At 37.5% G+C, this 26,674-nt stretch overlaps 1 protein-coding gene across 1 annotated transcript; it reads right to left on the bottom strand.

Moving 5' to 3' along the window:
• Positions 1 to 2,144: 2,144 nt before the first annotated feature.
• On the bottom strand, positions 2,145 to 23,812 carry LOC136838242 (uncharacterized). The gene is made up of 2 exons (XM_067103109.1): positions 23,733 to 23,812; positions 2,145 to 2,934 (listed from the first exon to the last, which is right to left on the bottom strand). Exons 1-2 carry the CDS (start codon positions 23,810 to 23,812, stop codon positions 2,145 to 2,147), a joined length of 870 nt encoding a protein of 289 aa, XP_066959210.1.
• Positions 23,813 to 26,674: the final 2,862 nt, after the last annotated feature.

Raw genomic sequence — 26,674 nt, 5'->3', positions numbered from 1 at the left:
TCTAGGTGTGGAAATCTCGGAAATGTGGCTGCAATTTCGATAGGCGAAAGGGGGAACTAGGGAATAATGGCATTTTCTGTCTGTGTGGTGGTATTGTTTTTCTATCATAAGACAGTACAAAAAGTTTCTTTTTGTATGTGAATGATCTGAATACAATTTTCCTTATTATTATTATTATTATTATTATTATTATTATTATTATTATTATTATTATTATTATTATTATTATTATTATTATTATTATTATTATTATTTTATAACCGCTTCATGATGCTCATAGTAACACTACGAACACCTGAATTGCTGAACCAACAAATGAATTGTGATATTATCGAAATAACCGGAGTTCTTTTGACAGCAATACTTCTAGTAATGGGTATTTCAAAGAGAAAAATTAAATACACTTTTAGAAAGACTTGGACATTATATTCACTTACTAACGTGGCTGACAACGCTAAATCTCTCTCTCTCTCTCTCTCTCTCTCTCTCTCTCTCTCTCTCTCTCTCTCTCTCTCTCTCTCTTTGAAAAAAAGGTTCAGTAATTGGATACAGACTATATGCCATTTAGCTTTAAAAAACCCTATTTTTAATATTCATACATCAGTTATTGAACAAAATTCTCTCTCTCTCTCTCTCTCTCTCTCTCTCTCTCTCTCTCTCTCTCTCTCTCTCTGACACTAAAGGTGACATAGGAAGGTGCATGTCATGCTTTTCTCCTTCACACATCGGATGCTAAAATGAATTTGCGTGGTTCATATTGCAAGCTTATCCCTGTTCATAAATTCCTTAAGAATTTGCTTCCACAAAAGCGTTTCAAAAGACATAAGCTTAAAATCTTCAACATCACGTTATTTAAAGAATTAAAATTATTCTTTCGTATTCTCCTCTTTCGCCATTCTGCTGCAATCTTTGTTTCCTGTTGAATGTGTCATTCTTAATCATTCTTAACACTACGCTACTGAGGAAGTTCAAGTGTTCATATGAAGGTCTTTTACTCAGCGGAAATGAGAATAATTTAGATATCATTGTAGTTACTTTCGATTGTTCAGGTTTGATTAAGTGTTGGTGTCTTTAGGCTGGAATAAAAGAAAAGGCCTAAAAATGACTTAATAGCTAAAAAAAAAAACGATAACATGAAAATATCTCTCATGGAACAATAACATCACATAAGCTACTGGACAGAAATAGGTCAAAATAATGAAATCAAATGCCACACCTTTCTTTAACCTTCAGTGAAGATGACAATATAGCATAGCTGCATTTTAGAATTGCACATTTTTTCCGAGTGTGCAGCTGATTCATTTCTTTCGTGCAAAAATTAATCTTCTGAGGACAACGCCTACGGGGACAAAACCTAGATGAAATGGAAAGTAATGACGACAGAGCCACACCTCTTAATAGTCTGGTATTCGGCGTCACCACAGTGACTGATGGTCTGCCATCTGACAGATGCCCACCAACTTTATATGATCAACACACGTGGCCTTCGAAATTTAAGTTGCAGAATATTTTAACAAGTGACGCATATATTAGGATGAATTGCGACACTGAGGCAGTTTTCCAGAACAGTACGTAATGAATATGCCAAGTAAGATACGCAAGTGCTCTTTTATTATTATTATTATTATTATTATTATTATTATTATTATTATTATTATTATTATTATTATTATTATTATTATTATTATTTTCTCAGTAAATAGCACGGGTTATCAACTCCACGTTCAACCATCACAAAGAAAACACAAAGCAACACAGTGTATCATGTATATTGTAAACACATGTGAATAAATTCCTAAGGTATTGCCGTTATATTTCGACTGGCCAGGTACCGTGATGCTTCAAATAAGCAGCTTATGTGATGAGGGCACTATTGTTGGTTTTTATTGAGCTGACTTTATGCCAGCAAAGGTTCTTGCTCATAGAGCAGCCCGTAAATGAGGACACTGTGATTGAGTGCATCTGGAAGTGAGGGATCTTGGACAGAGTACTTTGAAAGACCATGGTGCTGAAGCTATGGCACATCCCACGCCCTGGGGTAGGGAGAGGCTGCAGTTATGATGCCACAGGGAAGGACCAGAAAGAGGACTGACTGAATCGTCTCACTGTATAAACAAGCGCCTATTGGGTGAGAGGGTAGGGTCTCAAACTGGAGGGCAGGGTCCATAAACAATCTCGGGGGCCAGGGGTTTCAGGTCCTGGATTGTAGGCCAAATCTGGAGGGCAGGGCATTCCAGGTAGAGACCCAAAAATCTGGATTCAGGTAGAGACCCAAATCTGGAGGAGGGGACAGGTAGAGACCCAAATCTGGAGGGAAGGGGATTCCAGGTAGAGACCCAAATATGGAGGGCAGGGGATTCCAGGTAGAGACCCAAATCTGGAGGGCAGGGGATTCCAGGTAGAGACCCAAATCTGGAGGGCAGGGGATTCAGGTAGAGACCCAAATCTGGAGGAAGGGGCATTCCAGGTAGAGACCCAAATCTGGAAGGAGGGGGCAGGGGACCCAAATCTGAGGTAGAGACCCAAAACTGGAGGGCAGGGGATTCCAGGTAGAGATCCAAATCAGGAAATGTAGAGACCCAAATCTGGAGGGCAGGGATTCCAGGTAGAGACCCAAATCTGGAGGGCAGGGCATTCCAGGTAGAGACCCAAATCTGGAATGGAGGACCCAAATCAGGGAAGGGGATTCCAGGTAGAGACCCAAATCTGGAGGGCAGGGGATTCGAGGTAGAGACCCAAATCTGGAGGGCAGGGGATTCCAGGTAGAGACCCAAATCTGGAGGGCAGGGGATTCCAGGTAGAGACCCAAATCTGGAGGGAAGGGTTTCAGGTAGAGACCCAAATGGGGTCAGGTAGAGACCCAAATCTGGGGATTTCAAGTAGGAAGGGGAGGTAGAGACCCAAATCTGGAAGGAAGGGGGTAGAGACCCAAATCTGGAAGGAAGGGGATTCCAGGTAGAGACCCAAATCTGGAAGGAAGGGGATTCCAGGTAGAGACCCAAATCTGGAAGGAAGGGGATTCCAGGTAGAGACCCAAATCTGGAGGGTAGGGGATTCCAGGTAGAGACCCTAATCTGGAGGGCAGGGTTCCAGGTAGAGACCCAAATCTGGAGGGTAGGGGATTCCAGGTAGAGACCCTAATCAAATTTTCTGAGACCCAAATCAGGAGGGCAGGGGATTCCAGGTAGAGACCCAAATCTGGAGGGCAGGGATTCCAGGTAGAGACCCAAATCTCCAGGTGGAGACCCAAATCTGGGGTCAGGGGATTGGGAGAGCAAATCTGGAGGGCAGGGGCAGGTAGAGACCCAAATCTGGCAGGTACTCCAGGGACCCAAATCTGGAGGGCAGGGGATTCCAGGAGTTTATCTTTTGAGGGAAAATCTCATTGACCCAAACCTGGACAAATTATTAGAGACCCAAATCTGGAGGGCAGGGATTCCAGGTAGAGACCCAAATCTGGAGGAAAGGGGATTCCATAGAGACCAAAATCTGGAGGGCAGGGGATTCTAAGAGACCCAAATCTGGAGGGCAGGGGATTCCAGGTAGAGACCCAAATCTGGAGGGCAGGGGATTCCAGGTAGAGACCCAAATCTGGAGGGCAGGGGATTCCAGGTAGAGACCCAAATCTGGAGGGCAGGGGATTCCAGGTAGAGACCCAAATCTGGAGGGCAGGGGATTCCAGGTAGAGACCCAAATATCCAGGTAGAGACCCAAATCTGGAGGGCAGGGGATTCCAGTTAGGGCAAATCTGGAGGGCAGGGGACCAGGTAGAGACCCAAATCTGGAGGGCAGGGGATTCCAGGTAGTCTCAAATCTTATAGTTGACAACTGAATTCCAGGTAGATTCCAGGTAGAGACCCAAATCTGGAGGAAGGGGATTAAAAATGGAGGGCATATTTTCAAATTTCACTAAATCTTTTATTGGATTCCAGGTGTTAGATCATATGGAGACGGAGTTTATTACGGAGTATCATGCTCCTGACAAATTATTCCTCGCCGTCGTACATTTGCTCTAAATGTCTTAATGGTTGAAAAAAAATTATTTTCATTTCACTACTTTTAATGGCTGCACTACGACTTACGGAGATATATACATTTTTTAAATGAATAATTGAGGTCTATTTAGATTTTCGTGGAGCGAGATCTGGAAAGGTTTCAGAAAATCATGCGGACTTACAGTATATATTTCTCTTTTGCTGCATATCGCATCATTTATATTGCCTGAACTGTACCCACTTCATTGTAACATGGATATACAGAAAATGAGAGAGAGAGAGAGAGAGAGAGAGAGAGAGAGAGAGAGAGAGAGAGAGAGAGAGAGAGAGAGAGAGACTTCTGAGGTCGAAATGACACATAATGCTTAAATATTACATCACTCAAGTGAAATTTTACATATCTTTAAAATGTTCCCAACTTGGATATAATCCTCTATAGTAAATCATATTCCCAATGACATGGTACTAGGATATTTATAATTAACATCAGTCTTAAAATATCTCAGAGCAATTGCAAACAGCACAACGATAATGATGCAGAAAGTCGCGTATTCTTTGACTTGCAGGAGCAACAGTGCCAAAGACGAATTTTCCTGCCAAAGACGAATTTTCCTGCCATTCTGAGCAAATCGTCTCATTCTCCTCGTGAGAGAAACGCGACAACGGTCTGAGAACATCGCTCAGTGTGAATCGTATTAATGAAAACTTCTAATCTGCAATTCGACAAGGCCAAGGCTTTTGCTCATATGTTCCTGCTGAATTAGTGAAGTCTGTAATGCTCTTTTTCTGTGATATATATGTATATATATATATATATATATATATATATATATATATATATATATATATATATATATATATATATATATGTGTGTGTGTGTGTGTGTGTGTGTGTGTGTATACAAATATGTGTGTGTGTGTGCGTGGTATTGGTAGAACAATCGCATTACATTTCTCATTCTCAAAAGTGTGAGGAGGACTTTCTCACTAATGAAACTGAAAGGATAGGAAATCAGATTCTTCCAGTTTTCCTCGAAATGAGCCACATTTTAAAAAGTAGAAAACAAAAAAAAAAAAAAAAAAAAAGATGAAGAGGTGTATAGTTTTTTAATTTGTCAACTGGCGTGAGTAAAAAAAAAAAAAAAAAACCAATATCATTTACTGCGAATATGTACCCTCGTTCTTCGCGTGCGCATGAAAAAATCGAAATTTATTCTTTCATCTTCGTATCTAGCGGTGGTAACGACAAGTAAACATGATTATTTTGGGCATTATTTTTGGTGAATAATGCTCCCTCGATCGTTTTCTGTGCATTCACTGTCGGGTTTTACCGTAAAGCTTTATTCTTCTCTTTGCGTCTTTCTTCGTCATGAACACAAAGCACAGGAGATACGGTGGAAGACTTTGCAAGTTTATACTCTCTCTCTCTCTCTCTCTCTCTCTCTCTCTCTCTCTCTCTCTCTTCGTATTTTAAAGGCGCAGCGTTATTTAACACCTATTAATATAATATATAACTTTCCGTTCAGTCATGTAGCTTGAATTTGTAAATCTTCAGGGAAAAAGATCCCTGCGTGTTTAAATGGCTAAAAATTGAAAATATAATAATTACCATAAATTCAACGAGTAGGTACAAAGTCTCAGACGTTATTGTCTAAGTCGGATATAAAATGTTCCTTTTCTAGTTCAGGTGCAACTCAGAACAGATTTCTGGGAATCATCTGAAATGTCTCGTAGCTGAGTTTTATGTAAATCGTCAAATTATGAAGTTTCCTTCTTTAATCCAAAACAGTGATTTCGTAAGAAACTTGAGCCATGTGGAACATTTACAAAGATTAATGTTCCATCTATATTTTAACATTAACCAATAAAAGAAGCTACGATTGAAAATTTAGTATTAGAATATCTTGGAAGCCATTTTTGTTTGATCCATTACTCTTTATTCAAAACAAGTAAAAAATGCGCTGAAGTGTCTTCGGCGCAATCGAGTTTTCTGTAGAGCAGCTACAGCTTATAATCGAGGCCACCGAAAATAGATCTATCTTTCTGTGGTCTCGGTATAATGCTGTATGAGCCGGGACCCATGAAACTTTAACCACGGACCGGTGGCGGCTTATCCTATATCGTTGCCAGAAGCATGATTATGGCTAACTTTAACCGTAAGTAAAATAAAAACTACTGAGGCTATAGGGCTGCAGTTTGGAATGTTTGATGATTGGAGGGTGAATGATCAACATTCCAATTTGCAGCCCTCTAGCCTCTGTAGTTTTTAAGATCTGAAGGCGGACAGAAAAAAATGTGGACGGACAGACGAAGCCGGCACAATAGTTTTCTTTTACAGAAAACCAAAACGACGTGTCATGTGAAAAAGGCGGCATTAAAAGACGAAGCAAATGAACGAGGAAATAAAAGAGAAGCAGACTCTAACCTCGTTTTCAGGTGGTTAGGAAGGCGCAGAATTATGCTAATGAGCTGCTGATGTCAGAGTTGACCACACCTGCTGAAGAGAGACTTCTCGACTCACATTCGTAGCTCTTAATGATAAACACACACGCCCTCTGTTCCTCTCTCAATATTCAGAGTTAAGGGTTGGCAAACAAATTATGGGAGTTTTCGACATCCAGTTTTGTTTTCTGGGAATTGATATGTCTTATGAGAAGACTCTCGTGTAAAGAAGAAAGCCAAACAATTCTCTTCTTGCAAATTTGACTTGTTTAATGTTTAATGGTTGACTGGAAGAGGAAAAACAGTTGGGAAATTTTATTTCTCTTCGTTGCTCTACAGAAGATGAGGTGTAATAGACTGGATAGACCATATGTAACCAGAATGTTAAGTGCATTGTGCATATAAGTTAATGGGTTTTCAGTATGTATATATACGTAGTGCACGTATTTTATGAGCCTATTTTATTCCTTTTGCTTCACATTCATTGATGTACTTTCTTCCACCTGACTTTCCACCCTCTAATAGCAATTGTTCCACAGTGCAACTGCGAGGTTTCCCCTTGTTCCACCTTTCAAACCTTTTGCTCTCAATTTTCCTTTCATCACTGAATGCCAGCATAAGTCGCAGCGCTCGGCCTTCTGCCTGAATTGTATATTCTATTCTTATCAAGGGAAGCCTTTTCCTTTGGATATACTCAAATCCGTTTTTAAAATTGAGCTTGTTGGCCGGAGTTTAAGCCTCTGACTTTGCGTTTACATATTGTTTATGCGTGTTACTGTGAACTTCTTCTACACCAAGGCAAATTTAAGAAGAGATTCTGGCGGCTGTTTCGGGTGTGTGCACGTACTGCCATGCCTGTCACGATCCAGTATCAGATATTCATCTTCATTACAAGGTCTCTGATGGAGGGGAGATTTCATTAGGTTTGCTCTTCTTTCCTTTATCGGAGTCCAGTGAATACCACTGACGGAGAGGGAGGAGGTTTCAATGATGCATGGATTATTCCCCCATTGTTCAGTATCTAAAGAATACATCCCAATCGCCGATTAGGGCCATCCGCTGTTACTTCGTGGAGTTGCAAGTTGCGTTCTTATCTTTATTTATGGCGGATTTTAAGATATTGTTTAAGTACAGGATAAATATTATCCGTTCCATGGCGTAATTCACCGCTAAAGCATTCATTTTTAAAATTAACTTGTCATTTTTTATTTTTATGCACATAGAAGTTTAACATTAATCGTAAATTGATGCGTCTTCTGAAGTTTGTGTAAGAGCCCTATGCATGCTAATTCTTTGCCGCCCTCTCTATCTTGGTATTCTTCTCTGCTTAATTGAGTGGAAGCTTCTGTGTTTCTTGCAATTTTATTTCTTCAGTTTGACAATCTACATTCTTTCAAGCACCGAAGTGCGTTCTGTTCTGTCTCCGTTGCTTGTTTTCCCCTACAACGATTTTTCTTACTATTCCTCTTTCAGTCAAGGGTCATCGTCATTCCAATCAGTTCTTGCATCCTCGAGCTCACAACCGTGTAATCTAGACGTGGAACTGTTGCAAAACCCATAAATAAACATAAATAAAGATCATATCTGCATATTACACATTAGTGGAACGGTTAGGCATTGTCTCCAGTTTCTTGCTCTCAAAAAGAATCCGGAATTTGACTCTTGTAACCCGGAATCCTGACTACCCACTCCATCTTAATTTTCCGTTCAACGATAACAGTTATTTTAAAAATTCACCCCGGCGGCAAAAGAAATCTTAAAATGTAATATGTTTATAGAACATTTTCTGCTCAAAATGACTTTTTCTTTCATTTCCCGAAATGTTTGCATACACTTGTGTTACACCCTGTGTATCTATCTATCATATATATATATATATATATATATATATATATATATATATATATATATATATATATATATATATATATATATATATATATATATATATATAGCCCTTCGTTGGCTGAGTCGGTTGAGCTTCAGACTGTTACTCGATGGGCCGGAGTTCAATTCCCCCGGCCGGCTGATGAAGAGTTAGAGGAATTTATTTCTGGTGATAGAAATTCATTTGTCGCTATAATGTGGTTCGGATTCCACAATAAGCTGTAGGTCCCGTTGCTAAGTAACCAATTGGTTCTTAGCCACGTAAAATAAGTCTAATCCTTCGGGCCAGCCCTAGGAGAGCTGTTAATCAGCTCAGTGGTCTGGTAAAACTAAGGTACACTTAACTTTTTAACATATATATATATATATATTCTCTCTGAAACTTATTTTGTTTATAAATCGTAATTATATATTTCAGCGAAAAAGAAAATCATGAACTTAAAAACGTGGCATACATTTTGACAAACGCTACCAATTTTCCCATCAGGTTAAGCTATACAACCAGGCAAGGGAATGAAATGTCACTTGTGGACACTCTCTAAAATAGAGAAGCAATTCCCTTTCCTTTGGGATCTGAAACGTCCTTGTATCCAACTGTTTGCTTTTAAGAATCTCACGTAAATTTTATGGTTTGATCTAAACTAACAGATAAAAAATCAGTTACCCGAAGTCGTGTAGATTTTTTTCGCGCAATGGAATAGTCAATTGGATCGCGATTTAGAAATAATTTCCACATTAGCTTTTGGGAATATTGTGGCTACATTCAAAATCCCCTTCCGGTTCATTGTTCCAGATGATTAGTAGTTGAAAATGCTAGAATGGTTCAGTCAGGGGTAATGAAATCACAGACGATCTGTAAACCATTAAATAAGGTCAGTCAAATTCCATTTTAAATAACGAGGAACAAAGCAAATGAATCTGTAATGGCCCTTTGATCTAACAGTAAAAACAAAAGTAATTGCTCCGAATACGTTTATTGATAAACATTGATAGATAGTGCCCCATTCATCAAAGCCTGAATTGCTTTTATATGAGTCATAATGAACAAAGATAATCCATAATGATTCAAATTCCTTCAAAGAACAGCAAACACAACATGAAAAAATATACATTTTATCGTCCACGAAAATATTTATTCTGTCTTCTGGGGGAGAAACAAAAACGCCATCGTCGAAAAATACGAAAATAAATGTAAACTACAGAAAGTTTTAACAAATATTTCATTTTTATACAGTATTTTTGGGAGCCATTTTTTTTTTTTTTTTTACAATTTCATGCTTAATAATAAAATCTAAAAAGCAAGGAACGGGAACAACATAAAATCAGAGAAAATAGAATCATTTCTTCGTCGATGAATTATTTTTAAGCAAAATTAGCAATAAGAAGCACACCGAAAGAGAATAAACTCTGATAAGAGCAAGCAAAAATGAAAAACGAGCAGAGCCAATGGGGTCACTTTCCTTCGGGAGTCTTTAAGGAACAAAAAAAAAAAAAAAAAAAAAAATTACAACGAGAGTATAGACTATGGAAGCTTTCGTTGTCTTCTCTGAATTTCGTGGAGTTGCGACACGAAGCAGCGAGCAGCACTCACAAGGGAAAATGGCTGTTGACGACAAACTGTTGACCTGCAAAGGCTGTTGGAGTTCCCGACACACAAGGAGCAAGCGAATAAAAGTCATTGCTTAGTGTGTCTAATCTCTCTGCTGTTTTGAATGATGCTTTTCGAAAGTTTGCTGTTACTCCTACGTACAAAAGTGAGCATCTAAGAAGTCCCTGAAGTGAATAAGACTTGAAAAATAAATGATATTTATACAAACTCATCTTGCATCCTATAATTAACTATTATTATTCCTTAAAATTCCTCTCAGGTAAATAAAGAGAAAAAGTAACAGGAAACTCCTTTCCTCCCAAATCTTTGACAGAGATTGGTGAAGTTTCACAGCAACAGCAACGTTGATGAAGGTAGTCATAAATGTAACATTAAGTCATTTTTGATGATGGTGAAAATATGACATAATACAACGACTCTCTGTGCATTCCCGAACGGAGAAGGATTCGCTTTACTGTAGAGCAAAGGAGCAGGTTAAGAGATAATACTCTTACTTCTGTTGAGCAACAAAGGCCAAAGGCACGAGCAACACGATAGGCGTTTCTAGCCCAGGCTCCGAGAAAGCTGGGGAAAGCAGAAGACAGGTAAAGGGCGGAGCCTCATCCTCGAAGGAGGCGGAAAGGCCTTTCGTACTCCTGAAGGGTATATAAGTTAGGAAGAACACAAGCGTTAGGAGATTTCCAAAGCTTGTAGTTAGCAGAAAAAAAAACACTGAACCTTGTAATTTTGTTAGCAAATGAGTAAAGAGGATTCTTTCTTTATTCCAGATTATTGATGGACAAATTTTTGGAATGTATATAATACATCTGCCATTAATAACTTTAAAGTTGCATCTAAAGCAACCTGTCATTATCAGAATTCAAAAATAAAACTGAATAAATTGAATAAATTTTGTTTCTAGTTACCTTGTAGGTTAATGTAACATTTTGTTTGAGTTGCAGGCGCTTGAACTGAGAATGAAGAGGTTAAAATTATCTGCAAGAAATCTGCGGTGTGTTGAAGACGTTGGATCTTTGAAGAGTTCGTCAACGCTTTAGTAAAGATTGGGCGGTTTGGCAGTATGGTGACTAATCGCTGATTTCATTTATTGTTCGTTGATTTTCTATAAACACGGATAGATTTATTGGCTATTTATAGAAGTAATATGTATATTAAGAATATTTTAACACTGTTAAAAAGCACAAAGAATTAACGTGCAATCAGTTGTATTCCACGCGTTAAATAAGCACATAGGGGAAAAGAATGGTAAATGATAGACAATCGTGGCCTCTGATGGACAAAACAAATAGTTTCTAAGTCCATACACAATGCAAACCACAAGTGTTAATCAATTGATGAATAAAGAGAAACATCTCGTTCCTAGGGGAGCTGTTAACCAGCTCAGTGTTCTGGTTAAACTAAGATATACTTAACTTTTCTTCCAAGTCACCAGTTATACCAACAAATCTCCAAAATGATCATACCAGTGCCTCAAAGTACAAAGAAATGGAAGGGTAACTAACACCCAGTTGGGTGATATCAGTAGTTAGTTCTCTCTCTCTCTCTCTCTCTCTCTCTCTCTCTCTCTCTCTCTCTCTCTCTCTCTCTCTCTCTCTCTCTCTCACACACACACACACAATGCTTATATTACTCTTAAATGAGTTTACTGACGTAACGAAGTTGGTCTAAAATTTGCATAATGTGAAATGCTGCTTCAACATTTTTGGAATGCATTTTCCTCCCCTCGCTTCCGCGCACAAAATTTCACCAGTGGTTCTCCATTGGCAAAAATAAAATAAAAAAAAAGAGAATCAAATTTCTACTTCCAGTTAGCAGGAATTGACTGATGGAACGCATATAATATACTGACAATTCCTTCTTGAGGAACTTTGAATAGATAGTTGGAAAGCATTGACAGCCTATGAGTTAAGTATACCTTAGTTTAACCAGACCACTGAGCTGATTAACAGCTCTCCTAGAGAGAGAGAGGGCTGGCCCGAAGGAATAGACTTATTTTACGTGGCTAAGAACCAGTTGGTTACCTAACAACGGGACCTACAGCTTATTGTGGAATCCGAACCACATTATACAGAGAAATGAATTTCTAACACCAGAAATAAATTCCTCTAATTCTTCATTGGCCGGCCGGAGACTCGAACTCGGGCCCAGCAGAGTGCTAACCGAGAACGCTACCGACTCGTCCAACGAGGAACTGACAGCCTATGAATGTGTCAATTTTCATAGTTAGGAAGTGGATTTAAGTGTCCTTGAATCCATATTTAGAAAGCACTTACAAACACACATTACAAATTCCTATCATTATGTGGTATTATAATTCTCTCTCTCCTTATATATATATAAATATATATATATATATATATATATATATATATATATATATATATATATATATATATATATATATATATATATATATATATATATATATACATAATTCAAATAGAGACATAAAAAGAAAAGTGAAAGACCCCATATTGGAACTGCTTGTATTTTTAGCATCTTCAGGAACTACAAGCACAACTGCCAGTTGATAATCATCTTAAACATTGACTACCGGTAAAAGGAATCACAGAAGGCTAACGATTCGAAGGCCCAGCGCGAAACGAAAGCATCCTCAAATATGGCGCCTCATTCCAAATTTACATGTCGTCAAAAATCAGAAACTCTATGAAAGGAAATGAAATCAGGTGCTTTTGAATGAGGAGAGATCATTTTTCAAATCATTAAATCGTTGCAACGAACTGTTGTTATTCAGCTATTTTTAAAGTATTTTGTCATTCCATTTTGCTCTGGAAAAATGTAGAAAAATTGACAGACAATTTGACAGACAACTTGAAAGCGACGCTAGACGAAGGAAACTATGAGTCAAGATATAATAAAATAGAAGGGAATCAAAACAGTTTTTCTAATTTTTTTTCCAAAGAATGTTCCACCTTGCCAGAGACACAGAGAGGCCTCTGTTTCAGTTGTAATGAGTTGCTACTCTCGGGCGAGTGGGCCGAGTAGTAGAGGAATGATCGCAGGCGAAAGTCCAGCAGCTAGCTGTTGATGCCGTGGAAACGGGGAGGTACATGTATAAAGTTGGTATATATATATATATATATATATATATATATATATATATATATATATATATATATATATATATATATATATATATATATATATATATATATATATATATATATATATATATATATATATATATATATATATATATATATATATATATATATATATATATATATATATATATATATATTATATATAAGATTTCCATTTCCATTCCTCCCTCGTCAGGCAGCTAGGAATTAATTTATTCAACGAATAATTTCATCTTTCATTTGACTGTTGGGCCAAGAAAACATGGCGGGTGAGGTAGACCAAGCGCATTTTGAACTCATGTAGGGAAAAGCCCCACCTCAGCTGACCTGGGGTAATACAGTAGCAACGCCCCTTCACCCCCATCACGCTATATGTAGGAGCAGCATGTCCGTCAGGGGATGGGAGTCGAATCCAGGCTGTGAGATAGATGGGAACTTAACCTCTAAGTACTTAATCATAAGACCCAGTATTCTCCACTCTTTTGCTGGCTGTATGACTTTTGCAGATTGACCTAGGCCTACCCTTCGAAGCAAACAATCTGGAAGGAGCGCACTGGTTTTCTAGAGACGCGGGACTCCACGAGGAACCAACACTCGAGACACAAGTGTAAATTTTGCTTCTTTCCGCTGGTGAAAATAACCACGGTGATCAGCCAAGCCTCAAATGTTCAGCGCAAAACATCTACAGGCCCAAGGTACATCGACTGCAATTAGTCAGTAAGCCAGCTCCTTTCTCTCTGTGATATTTCTTACTTTTTCATTTCTCCAAATCTCAGTTTTCATCTTCCTGAAACGCAGCCCCTTTGTTAAATCAACCTACGCTCCGGGCAGCCGTGAATCGCCCCTATGACTTGCTTTGAAACCAACCTAATTCAGTTCAGTGATTAGTATTCAGATATTCCCTCCATCGTGTAAATTAAGGGCAAATTAATTTAAGTAACTCAAGTAATCAATTCCTGCATAGTGCATAAATTCATGTGAGAGAAATTATTGGGGCTAAATTGCTAACGCTGGCCTTTATATGCAGCAGTTCAGCCACCCTCTGCCCAGTCAAACCTCCACCTTGTGAACCCAATCCTTAAAGAACACTGCCACCTCTGAAACCAAGGAAGTCAGGATAGCCTTTACTCATTGCACGCAAAGCCAATTATGGAAATTATTACAAGCCTTATCACGCTTTCCAATTTGAGACGTGCCATTTATGTCACCGTAAATTTCATTTTCATTAAGTTTCATTGCTTCATGTGTAAATAAATTCATTGTAACGTGACAATTGGCTCATTCCTTATGGCGACCTTCCATTCTTTTATCAAACTGGTACCATAAGGTCAGTTCTTCATTTTCACTGTTAGTTTGTTTACGGCTTGGTGTTCTCTGTTGGCCCATCTGGCAGTAATTTAATATAAACCTCCCCTTTCCTCCCTCCAAAGAGACCCAGTCCGTAAGAGTATATATATATATATATATATATATATATATATATATATATATATATATATATATATATATATAAATATCAACACACAGGCCATATATATGGAACAGAAATAAATTTCTGACTTATCGAATCCAGGTCTTAGGTGGAAAGCAGGGAAGCGTTATCCACGCTGTCTAAAAGAAGTTGGAACCTGAGCTGACCCTTAGAATTTGCAAGCTAGTTTATCAGAAAGTAGAATTGCAATGACCCAATAGACACCATTTCATTCTGAATTAGCTTCTGAATCCTAAGATGAAATCATCAACACACAATCAACACACTAAAAGGTTCAGGTCAGCATTTCTAAAAGATCTGAATTACCCCTTCCTTTACCTGAAACAGATATTTAGATGGCATGGTCGAAAAGGGCAAAGATAAGAGTCTGAGTGCCACTCCTTAAACATTAGCCCAGCTAAGCTGCTAAGCAGCTGCCCAACTTATAGCAACCATTCTAAAGGCAGACTGAGCTGGCTGAATTGTCTTTCCACAGGACACCTGGGAGATGCAGATGGCCAGAACACCTGAAAAATGACACATCTTCAGCCTGGTCACCATATGGGCCCGACACTGGGACCCCTACCCTTGGGGGTTGCCTTAAAAGAAGATCTTTGCAGTTAGCCAAAGCAGTCATATGCATGTGAGAGGTGCTGAGAGGCCCTCCCCACCCCACCCCATCCCAGTTGACCCCCTGTCCACACCCGAGTTATCAGACTCGACTCTGATTCTACAATCATCCTCGGAACAGACCGTCCAAGTGATTAGTGTGCCATGCCATTCGTGTGATTGTCCCTCGTTAGTATTCGTTTGAGACCTGCTTCCCCTAAGGTAAAGCAACCATTCTAAAGGAAGACTCCAGTAGGAAGATCTTCAGGACACCGTTGCAAGCCTCCTAATAATTCATTTAACTATTTTCCTTTTGACCCTTTCTGTAAATATAGGAGATCTTAATTTAACCAGCAGTGTTCATGTAACATTCCCTCAGGAAGTAGACCCTTAAGCTCATTGAATCATCCCCATTTTTCTTTTCTATTTATGATTTCCCTTAATGTAAAGTCAGATTTCCAAGGCCAAATTAAAGAAAGATCTGTTGCCAGCCTGTAAAACATCTTCCCGAATCTAGAAATACAATATATATATATATATATATATATATATTTATATATTATATATATATATATATATATATATATATATATATATATATATATATATATATATATATGTTCTTTCCGGAAATATAAGCCATCTTAGTCCTTGGCACCAGGTACATACACAGGAAAGTTTAAAACTGAACGTCTTTGTTCAAATTGCAAAAACAAAGAAACTGCGAATCCATGAAAAGCAAAAGCAGTTTCGGCCCTCCTTAAAACGCAATGGAGAAAAAATGTCGTCTGAGTATCATTAGAATTGTTGAGAAATGGGAAAAAAGATATTGAAAGAGGGAATTCATTTCCTGTACCATCTTCGGATTAGGTGGAAAGAGAGTAAGAAAACTAATGTGAATAAATAACGCCTTCTGCAAATCGTGGCCAGGGGAGATAATGAAATGGAGAGCCAAAGTGTACACAAGCAAAACAAAAATGAAAAGCAAATAAAAGAAGGAGGTTAAATATAAACAGTTGACGTTAAACTGACCATAAACATTGCGCTAAGAAAACACGACTGAGGAAATGGAAGTGTGAAGCAAAATAGTAACGAAATAAGGAATAAGCACTTTTTGGGCAAAGAATAGAAGGAAAAAAATATTTTTAAAACACGCTTTTATTGAAATGCACTAAAAGGTGAAAAATAAATCTTTGGAGACACACCAGAAATTTCTTACAATTAATCATGTCTACAAAAATAAAAGCGTGGCTCCAAACATAGAAAGAAGCGCTACAGGAAAAGAAATATATATTGCAGACATGATTAATTGTAAGAAAATCCTGGTGTATATCAAAAGATTTATTTTTCAGATTTTTAGTACATTTTAATAAAAGAGTGTTTTAAAAAAGATTTTTAAAAATTTTTTTAATTTTATACTTTTTAGTTTTGACAGAAATTGTATCCGATTTATGTTTGCAGCTAACGAAATTCATATCCTGTCGAGCCAAAGAAGGTTTGAAAAACCCGAAGAGTTATTTACTGAGTCAAAGAAGTTATGAAAAATCCAGAGAGTTTCATGCAAATCCTGAGATACTGGGAGAGGTCACTGTAGGGTCACTAGAGGTCGCTGCTGACCTATGATCATGTAAGGTTGTGTTGTCACCGGAATTGAGTAACCATGCAAAATTTCAAGTCCATCAGACGAAGGGAACAGGTTGAAAATTGAGTTATAAGATTTGACGACAGACTGACAGACAGACAGACAGACGGACGCAGAAGTCAAGTTAAATGAAATCATGTAATAAAGAACTTGTATACAAATATAAAAAATGCAATAGGTAATGTTGAACCATTTTTTACTGAGCAGAAGTAATGGGACTTAATCAATAAGATACTTGAGTAAATCTAAGTGAGTTTTCCAAAACTATTGCTAATATAATAATATTCAATGTTCAATAAAAAGTAATATATTTCTTTAAAAATCTAGTCTATGATATTAACCAAAATTTTTAATCAAAGATTTATTTAACAAATTTTGGATATTTTTTTATTGCAGTGTTTTCAAAATCATCATCATCATTTTTTTATGCAGCTACATTAATTTATTGAAGATTAATCTTGATTTATGTTTCAAATTCACTACTGTCGGGGTTAGGTTTGTAAAAAAGTCACGAAGAGATTATTTACTGAGACAAGAAAAAACGAAACGCAAATAACATATAGTTTCATCAAATCCTGCGACATTGGGAGAGGAAACGTTATCAAATGAGAACATGTAAATTGTCTCCTAGGTTGTATTGTCTCTCGATTGAGCAGGTGCAAAAATGCTGATCTAAACCATTTACAGAAGTTGGTTATTGAGTTACAAGATTTGACAGAGACTCGATGGCAGGTTGACAGACAGGCAACCAGTCAGAGTTAAATGAAGCATGTAATAAAGAACTTGGGTTCAAATATAAAAATGACCAGTCAGTAATGTTGAACCATTTTTACTGAGCAGAAGTAATGGACTTAATCAATAAGATTACTTGAGTAAATCAACGGAGTTTTCCCAAAACTATTGCTAATAAGCAAATGGATGTTTAAAAAGTAAAACACTTCTTTAAAAAAGTCTATGACTCCAACATTTTAATGAAAAACAGGTAACAAACACCTCAATTTTTTATTCAGTCGTTCTTTCATCATCATCATCATCATCATCATCACCATGCAGCTACATTAATTTATTGAAGATTAATCTTGGTTCTTTCAAATCGTCACTACTTTCGGGGTTATGTAAAGAAAGTCACGAAGAGATAATATTGCTTAGACAGAAGAAACGGTCGAGGTTAACATATAGTTTCATCAGCGACATTTCGGCGAAACTTTATCAAATGAGAACATGTAAATTGTGCTTCTACCTTTCTCTCTCTCTCGAGGAGCAGTTGCATGAAAATGCTGATCTAAACCATTTACAGAAGTGGTTATTGTTACATTCACACCCTAAGATACACACAAATCATCCCAATTCCAATTAGTATATTGTAAAATGGAACACAAATTGGCAATTTATATCAGTCTTTTTGGGGGGAGCAAATTCCCCTTCTGATTTTACCCTAAAAAAGATAGCTTCCTTTGAAACCATCGGCGCCTGGGATCATTTCCCGTTGCTTTTGTGTCTGAGGATGAAGGAAGGAATAAAGTCAATGATTCCGTGAAGAAATCTCCAGCCTAACTTTATCCAGGACCATAAACTTGTTTTATGATGCATTAAATGACTATATTTTATGTCCCTGGAAGAAATTATGACGTTCAAGATATGGACTTTCTTAGACACTGGCAAAATTGTGTTTCACTGTCATCTCTTTGTCAGGGTCAGGAAACGTAATGAAAGAAACATCACATAATTCCTGACATCTGGACGGCATTTCAGAAAACGAGGAGCGAAGTGGCATATCATTATGGGTTGGGAATACAGATAATATTATTAACCCCCATAACTAATTATTTTTTCATATATTACTGGAAATATAAGTAGAAAAATAAATTGTAATTTAAAGCTTAGGAATATGTATGTCATACTCTCCATTCAAGTGACATAAAATCAGTCCTTAGAAGAAGTGCTGAACATTAAGTCCCATTTACAAATTGAAGATTTACAAATGACCAGTCTTTTGTAAAGATTCAAAATACAAACCTTTCCCTGATATGAGGGTTAGGGTTACCAGACCTTACCCCCTGAAGTCAGGTCAGTTTCTTTGTAAGATTCAAGAGTTAGTGAACTAATGAATCTCCTGATATTTGGAACAGAACCTGTCTGAAAAAGAAAAAAAACTCGTTAACGCAACTTTCTGCTACGAAGTATTAATTGGAGACTTTTTTACTAAATATATTTAAATAATTCGAATGTTGTAGTAGCATCTCAAGACTTAATTTTTGTTTGTCATCCTTAAATCAACAGTTAGAATTTATTGTATATGAACAAAGATGATAGTTCAGAGTTGTACAACGATTTAAAAACAATTAATTTTGATGGCTAACAAAATCCCCCCCTTTGATCCCAGCCTCTGCAGAACACTCCTCAACCATTTATCATTTGTCTCCCAGAGCAACCTCTCTTAAATCTTTTCCTGTTTGTCGGACGTCAACAGAAGGGGAATCTCATAAGCAGAGATTAAAATGAGTTTTACATATTCAAAACGGATGTTGTTCGAATGACCAGAAAAAAGGGAAATAAATTGATGGTGAGGGTTGGGGTCGGGGGGGGGGGAGAAAGGGGGGACCAATAAGAAAGACAGATGGCCTTCCATTTTGGGGCATCCTTTTCTCTTTTTGTTCCGGCGTCAAACGTTTGACTTTTTCAAGAGCGGAATCTCTATGCAGAATCTCTGTCAACATTTTGTGACTGGTTTTTAACATATATATTATGGGAAGGCGCAAAAGCCATAGGTTTATTCTTTATATTTTATTTTGTTAAAGTAACTGTAGTCGTCGACTTATTAGTTCACTGCTGAATAGCTTTAGAGAAGGCTTGATGCCTGCTGAGAGTTTTGTTAGAATGAAATTAGAAAGCAGATGCTGAAATTTATGCCGTGGGAAGGACAGGTATTACTGTATATCCGATAATAGTTAAAAATAAAAACCATTTTAATACGTATCATATCAAATTTTTCATGACGTGGCAGGTGCAACTTACATATTGCTCAGGTCTCATTGATTTTATTTATTATATTACCATTAAAATTTGAATCAATTCTCCTTCCCCTCCCCTCCATGGCATCCCTTTCACCCCTTCTCCTTCCCCTCCACCTTCAGATTTTCCTCTGTTCATCCTCCCCACGATTGTCCTCCCTTCCCCTTATTTATGATTTTCCCCTTTCCCTCAACCCTTCTCCCCTCCCCTTCTCCTGAAGGTTCCCCCCTCCCTTCCCATTCCTCCCTTCCCTTGCCCATTTTATAATTGTCCTGTTCCCCATTCCGACCTTTGCATCACCATCATTTATTTTCCGAACTTTCGCCTCATTCAGGCTTCCTTTCAATGTCAGAGACACATTTGAAACTCCCGATTCCCCAAAACCCAGAACTATCCTTTGTATTTTATTTTTTTAGGAAAGACACTCTGACACCTTTTTTTTTTTGTATGATGGCACGATTTTGCAGTGTCCAGTTTTATCCAGGCTGTTTACTTTTTATAGTAGTTTTATCCAGATGATACTTTATGACTTCTTACTTTAATGACCAAACAATTTATCCAGGTCTTTATTTGCGAAATGTATTTTAAAATGATTGTTTTCTATGGTTTAAAGCTCATTGAAATGAGGTATATCACGGGTTTTCTCCTTGAGTTTACTCGTGCACCTTACATATTGAATGATCATTGACTTTATTTATTTGAAGCGTCCCAATCAATTCATGACCAACGTCATTCTTAAGACGCTGTTCAGATTTTCATCGTGTTCATCAATTACGAATGATTTACCATTGAATTATTTATGATTTCAGTTTGAAAATTGGTCCCGTGTGTGAAGGTGTCTTATTGCATTATATTATTGCTCTCCATTTTATAATTGTCCAGGCATTCAGACCTTTAGCTGATATCTTTATTTTCCGATCTTTGGTATTGTTCACCCCTTTCAATGTCAGTGGATTTGAAAGGCAACCCTCATTTAACTATTCAAATTTTTTTATAAATAATTTGCCATCTCATTTTGAGTGTCCTTTTATCCAGTGTATTACTTGGGCTATTCCCTTTTATCAGATTTACTGCAACCTTTACTGTCCCTTTTATCCAGGTATAATTTGTATTTCAGTTTATTTCTTGGTCCCAGTTCATGAAATGGGCTATTAAACCTCATTTAGTTCAAATACAGTGAATAATTTTCTTCCTCAGTTTCCCACCTCTCTTATGGCCAACGTCGTTGCTGACTAGTCCGTTCATTTACTCAAATACTGAATAATTTGCCATCTCAGTTTGAGGATTGGTCCCTGTGTAATTGGGCTATTCCCTCATTTACTCAAGTACTGAATAACTGGGAGAGAGATCGGGCAATTCTGCAGCGTCATCATTTTCGTAACTCTGTCTTTTATCATTTTATTTAATCAAAGGAATAAGTGGTGCTGCTTTGGTGGTTCGAATCTTCTGTCTGTTAGATGTCGGTGGACTTTCTTAGACATCCACTGGATACAATTGCTCTCGGTAGCTTGAACGTTTTTCTGTTACTTTTTTGCCTAGAAAATTGACAAAAACTACATATTCCGGAGGTTCTTTGGTAATAAAGTCTCTCTCTCTCTCTCTCTCTCTCTCTCTCTCTCTCTCTCTCTCTCTCTCTCTCTCTCTCTCTCTCTCTCTCTCTCTCTCTCCATAACCGACACAGTCCCAAATATAACACGAAAACTCGTTTCCTTGAAAAAAAAGTTCCCATTATTCCAAATTATGCTTAAGAACGAACTAAGAGAGTAAGAGAATGATAGAACAAACGAAATAACAAATATCATACTTCTATGGAAAGATAAATAGTTCTAAAATTCATGTAATTTATATTCAAGATATTGGTCAGGGAAGGCTTTTCAATAACGGGAAAGTTATAGAGATCTGGTCTATTGTTGCTGAGTATTAAATCTTTAATTCCATATTTTAATGTTTGGAAATTTGGTCTTGATTGCAGCAGTTTCACCACTGAATACTTCCGCCACATTTGTTTGACTAAATCCCAAAGTTCATTCATTGCATCCTTTCATAATAACTCAATCATTTATTATTTTCAAACTACAGAATCAATAATAGACGTTATTAATAAATAAATGTCCATATAAAATTCGGAATTTATGCTTAAAAATTTATATTTGAATAAGTCATTTTATTATAATTAGTGTGAATAAAAAATCTAATTTCATTCAACTTGGAATAATACCATAAAAGAGTCATATTTTTAAGAACTGTAGAGTAAAAGTTTCAGAACAAACATCGCGACTTGTGATTGCCATCTGTAAAAAGAGAGTTGTTGGTGGTTGTATCCATAGTAAAGAGATATAAATTTTGAGTGTTATTATTATATTTTAGTTCGCCTCAGAATTGTAATGTATGTAGGGGCATTAGGAATGTCTATGTTTTCTTCTTTTTAAGGGCCGCAGCCTCCGCTTCCTAAACTCATAAAACGTATTGTACACAATGAACATATCTTTTATACAGAATTTGTCAAAAAATTATTTTTCGTTCCTCTTTCATATTCTACTGTCTTCCCTGTTACTGGCCATTGGTAATTATCATTCAAATAACCTTCCGTAAATATTTCAAATTTATGACTAATGATAAGACACCAGAACCAACAATCACCCTGTCACCTCTACCTACTGGGACAAGGTACCGGGTAATCTGCCTGCCACCGGACAATATGAAGACAAAACACATGAGAATCTCCAGCGAAAGGAACAGCAGATCCTTTAGTTATCTCGGCAGATTTGTATGTTTCTAGATAGCTTTCCTCTGGAATGGGAAAAGAAAGAAAAACTTCTTCACCAGTCATAATACCAAAAGCCTCCTCCCACACCAGGAGAACTCTGGTGCCGTCTGGGGAGACTTCACTTGAGGGAACTTTTCGTAACTCTCAAAAAGTTACTTTTGGTGTGGAAGGAAGTTTAAGGCAGTGTGGAAACTCAGAGCGTTAACAGAAAGCGATGTAGTTAAATTTAAGCCGTTCCAGTCTCGTGAATGGACTGCACACGTTCTCAACTGGTTCTATACTGGAGAGAGGAATTTTGCTGCATTTACACAAACACACACACAAACACACACACACACACACACACACACACACACACACACACATATATATATATATATATATATATATATATATATATATATATATATATATATATATATATATATATATTGTCACAAATATACACTGCTCTCGTTTCCTTGTTCTCCTAAAATAGGGATCAGATTGTAACCCATTGTGGGGTAGTGCCCCAGACCCGATGATATGGAAAGCAAAGTGGTAGTTTGGTCGCAATTTTGAGAGAAAGGTCAAAGCAGGTAGACAGATTAGATTATTCATATGGAGGGTAGACATACTAGTAGTCGCTTTATATCCTTGATCCAAGGATATAAAGCTAGTCTTAATTGTCTTTTCAGGAATGTCGGTGCACCCTCCTTAAGCCTTCTCCACTTCTGTACCTTGAGAGCTCACAGGCTGAACAACATTCAAAATTCTGTCAAGAGAACTCAGTACTGACTCAGTCGCCATAGAGGTCAGATCTGGCCTTACTGCATTCGACTCTTGGCAGCATTTCTTTGTAACTGGGGTCACAAGCGAGCCAGACTACAAGGAATCCCAGCATTGTTTAATTGAGGACCTATTGGAGCAACTAGCTGTCTTGCAATAGTGCACACTGCAGTTTGGATTGCCCGGTAATCCTGAAATTAACAATTAAGTGCCAGTTTCTGTTTCACTAAATCTCTCATTTCCTTTTCAAGATTTCCCAAAGTAAAATACCTTGTTGAATACTGGTAAGTTTGTTCACCATATGAATTAAATTTATTAATGAAATAATCCTTTGCTCAGTGACATAGAGTAAATGAGTCCTCCATTGTGATAGATTATTGCAAGTGAGAGAAACTTTTATGCACAATCCTTACCTTGGAAACTTACTTCCATATAAAAGCAAAACTCTCCTTCTGCAACTGAGTGTCAGATTGGGCTCTGTATAACCACATGCCATGGGCTCCCATTTTGTATTACCATTGTGTGAAATTTCTATTTCATTCTGAAAGCTAGTTAACTGTAAATTTTTTGTGAGATTATTGTTGCACTTGCTTGGCTGGGTTGCAGGCCAGTTATGATTTATTTCCTCTGCTTGAACTGTGAGAAATAAAGTAATTTAGTGGAACCACAGCTTTCATAGTTACCTGTACCTTTCTTTAGATGCAATTAGAAGGTAAGGCATCCCTTTTGTTACATTTACTTACATATTTGGTTCTGGGTAAATGGTTCATAAGGCAATTTTTTAAATCAATGCTCGTTTCATCTAGCCAGACCAAACAAAATATGTAACAATATACAGTACATATATCTTATATATAAAAGTTAATGTTGGTATGTTTGTATATATATTTGTAACTTTGTGTTCTATAGAAATCCGGACTGCCTGACCGATCAAGACAAAATTTGGCGCATGGCCATCATTTGACCCAACTTAGATAATAGGTTAGGGTTCAAACCTGTACCCCACTCCCCCTTCCCCCTTCCCTTTGTAACTTATGTGGTAAGTAAACACTACAGGTTTATCATACCTCATTTCACATACTGGAGACCATAGAAATATATTATTGAAACAGCACCACAGTAACACCTGGATAAAATGGACAGTTAAAGGTGACAGTCAACACAGTAATATCTGGATAACAGGAACAGTCACCACAGTAATACCTGGGTAAAAAGGACAGTCACAACAATAATATCTGGATAAAAGGGACAGTCAGCACATTAATACCTGGATAAAAGGGACAGACGCTAAAGTAATACCTGGATAAAAGGGACAGTCACCGGATTAATACCTGGATAAAAGAGACAGTCACCACAGTCATACCTGGATAAAAAGGACAATCACCACAGTAGCACCTGGATAAAAGGGACAGACGGAACAGTAATACACGGATAAAAGGGACAGTCACCACAGTAATATTTGGGTAGAAGGGACAGACAGTACAGTAATACCTGGCTAAAGGTGAAGACAGTACAGTGATACCTGTTTAAAGGTGTCAGACAGTACAATAATACATGGATAAAAGGGACTGTCAACATTCTAATAACTAGATAAAAGGGACAACACTCTAATAACTAGATAAAAGGGACAGTCACCTGGATAAAAGGGACAGCAGTAATACCTGGATAAAAGGGACAGTCACCCAGTAATACCTGGATAAAGGGACAGATAGATAAAAGGCAGTCAATACCTGGATAAAATGGACAGGACAGTCACCTCAGTAATTTCTGGATAAAAGGGACAGTAATCATAGTAATAACTGGATAAAATGAACTGACAGAGCAGTAATACTTGGATAAAAGGGACAGTCTTCACAGTACTACATGGATAAAAGGGACAGTCATCACAGTACTACATGGGTAAAAGGGACAGTCATCACAGTACTACATGGATAAAAGGGACAGTCATCACAGTACTACATGGATAAAAGGGACAGTCGCCACAGTAATGCCTGTCAGTTCATACACGACTGTTCAAAGGGTGAATGTTTGCATGAAAAAAGTACAACTGTCAGTCAGACCATCAACATAAACCCCTCCCCCTCTTTCTTCTCCCTCCCTTTCCCATTCCACCTCCCACTTCCTTCCTCCCTCCCCCTCCCCTATCCCTGTTACCTCTGCCTATATGTAGACTGTCATTCAGAGTTTTCCAGGGCAGTGACTGGTTGGTCAGTTAGCTTATATATATATATATATATATATATATATATATATATATATATATATATATATATATATATATATATATATATATATATATATATATATATATATATATATATATTATATATATATGTATATATAACAGTGGTTGTGCTGGTAAAGAGGAAGGGAGAATTTAAAATTTAAGGTAAACAGAAAGAAGACATACACCAATTCATACATACATATGTTCTCCAGTCATAGGAAAGAAGTTAAAATGGGACTAACGACAGGGTTGTCCATTCAATGCTTATAGGATTTGCAGCCCCAAATTCTTAGATGAAGAGCTGGAATACCTGAGGGAGAGTTTTGGAAGATTAGGATACCCCAAGTACTGGTGGGAACGGGCACACATTAAGGCAAGAGGAAACTATTTTGGGGAGAGGGAAGGGGTAGAAAAGGAACATTTGAAAGGGAAGAAAATAATTACAGTCCCAGACAGCAACACTATTACACCCATCAACAGGAAGCTAGATCATTTGAAATTGATAGGCAGTTACAAAAACACTATTAGGAATAAAATAGTTAGAAACAAAACGTTGGTAGATGGGGAAAAGGTGAGGGCGGGTGTTATACATGGTAGTGTGTCTGGACTGTGAAGATTATTACTTTGGCGAAAGTAGCAAATCCTGCAATGAACGAGGAAAACAATATAAACAAAACAAGGCAGTACAATCAGTCGTCAGCACAGTTGCCAAGCGCTGTTGGGAAAAAGACATAAAATAGACTGGGGAGAATATGGATTTTTTGTACAGGAACACTAACAAAAATAGCTAGACTGATCGTAGAAAATGCCTTTATAACATGCGCAAACAGTGTAATGGAAGGCAATACTGGAAACAGATTTGAAGATAGCCTATCAAGAAAAATCATATACACTATAATAGAAAAGAGGACAAGCAAAAACACAAGCGATCACACGGACAACAGACACCTGGAAGAATCTGCAGGTAGAGAAAGGCCAAGGCACAAGGGCAGGGCCACACAGGAGAAGGAGGATAATCAAAGGATTAAAGATGCCGGCATACGGAATTGGAAAAACAGGGGCTTTAATCCACTCCTCCATACCCATATAAATACAGCTGGACTACGTGCCCAGTCATTCTCACGGATACTTGACGATGAGG

This window comes from Macrobrachium rosenbergii, unplaced genomic scaffold (genome assembly GCF_040412425.1).
Source record: "Macrobrachium rosenbergii isolate ZJJX-2024 unplaced genomic scaffold, ASM4041242v1 282, whole genome shotgun sequence".
In the NCBI taxonomy this organism is placed as follows: Eukaryota; Metazoa; Arthropoda; class Malacostraca; order Decapoda; family Palaemonidae; genus Macrobrachium; species Macrobrachium rosenbergii.
The sequence above is the reverse complement of the archived record's forward strand: the minus strand, read 5'-3'. Positions and strand labels throughout refer to the sequence as shown.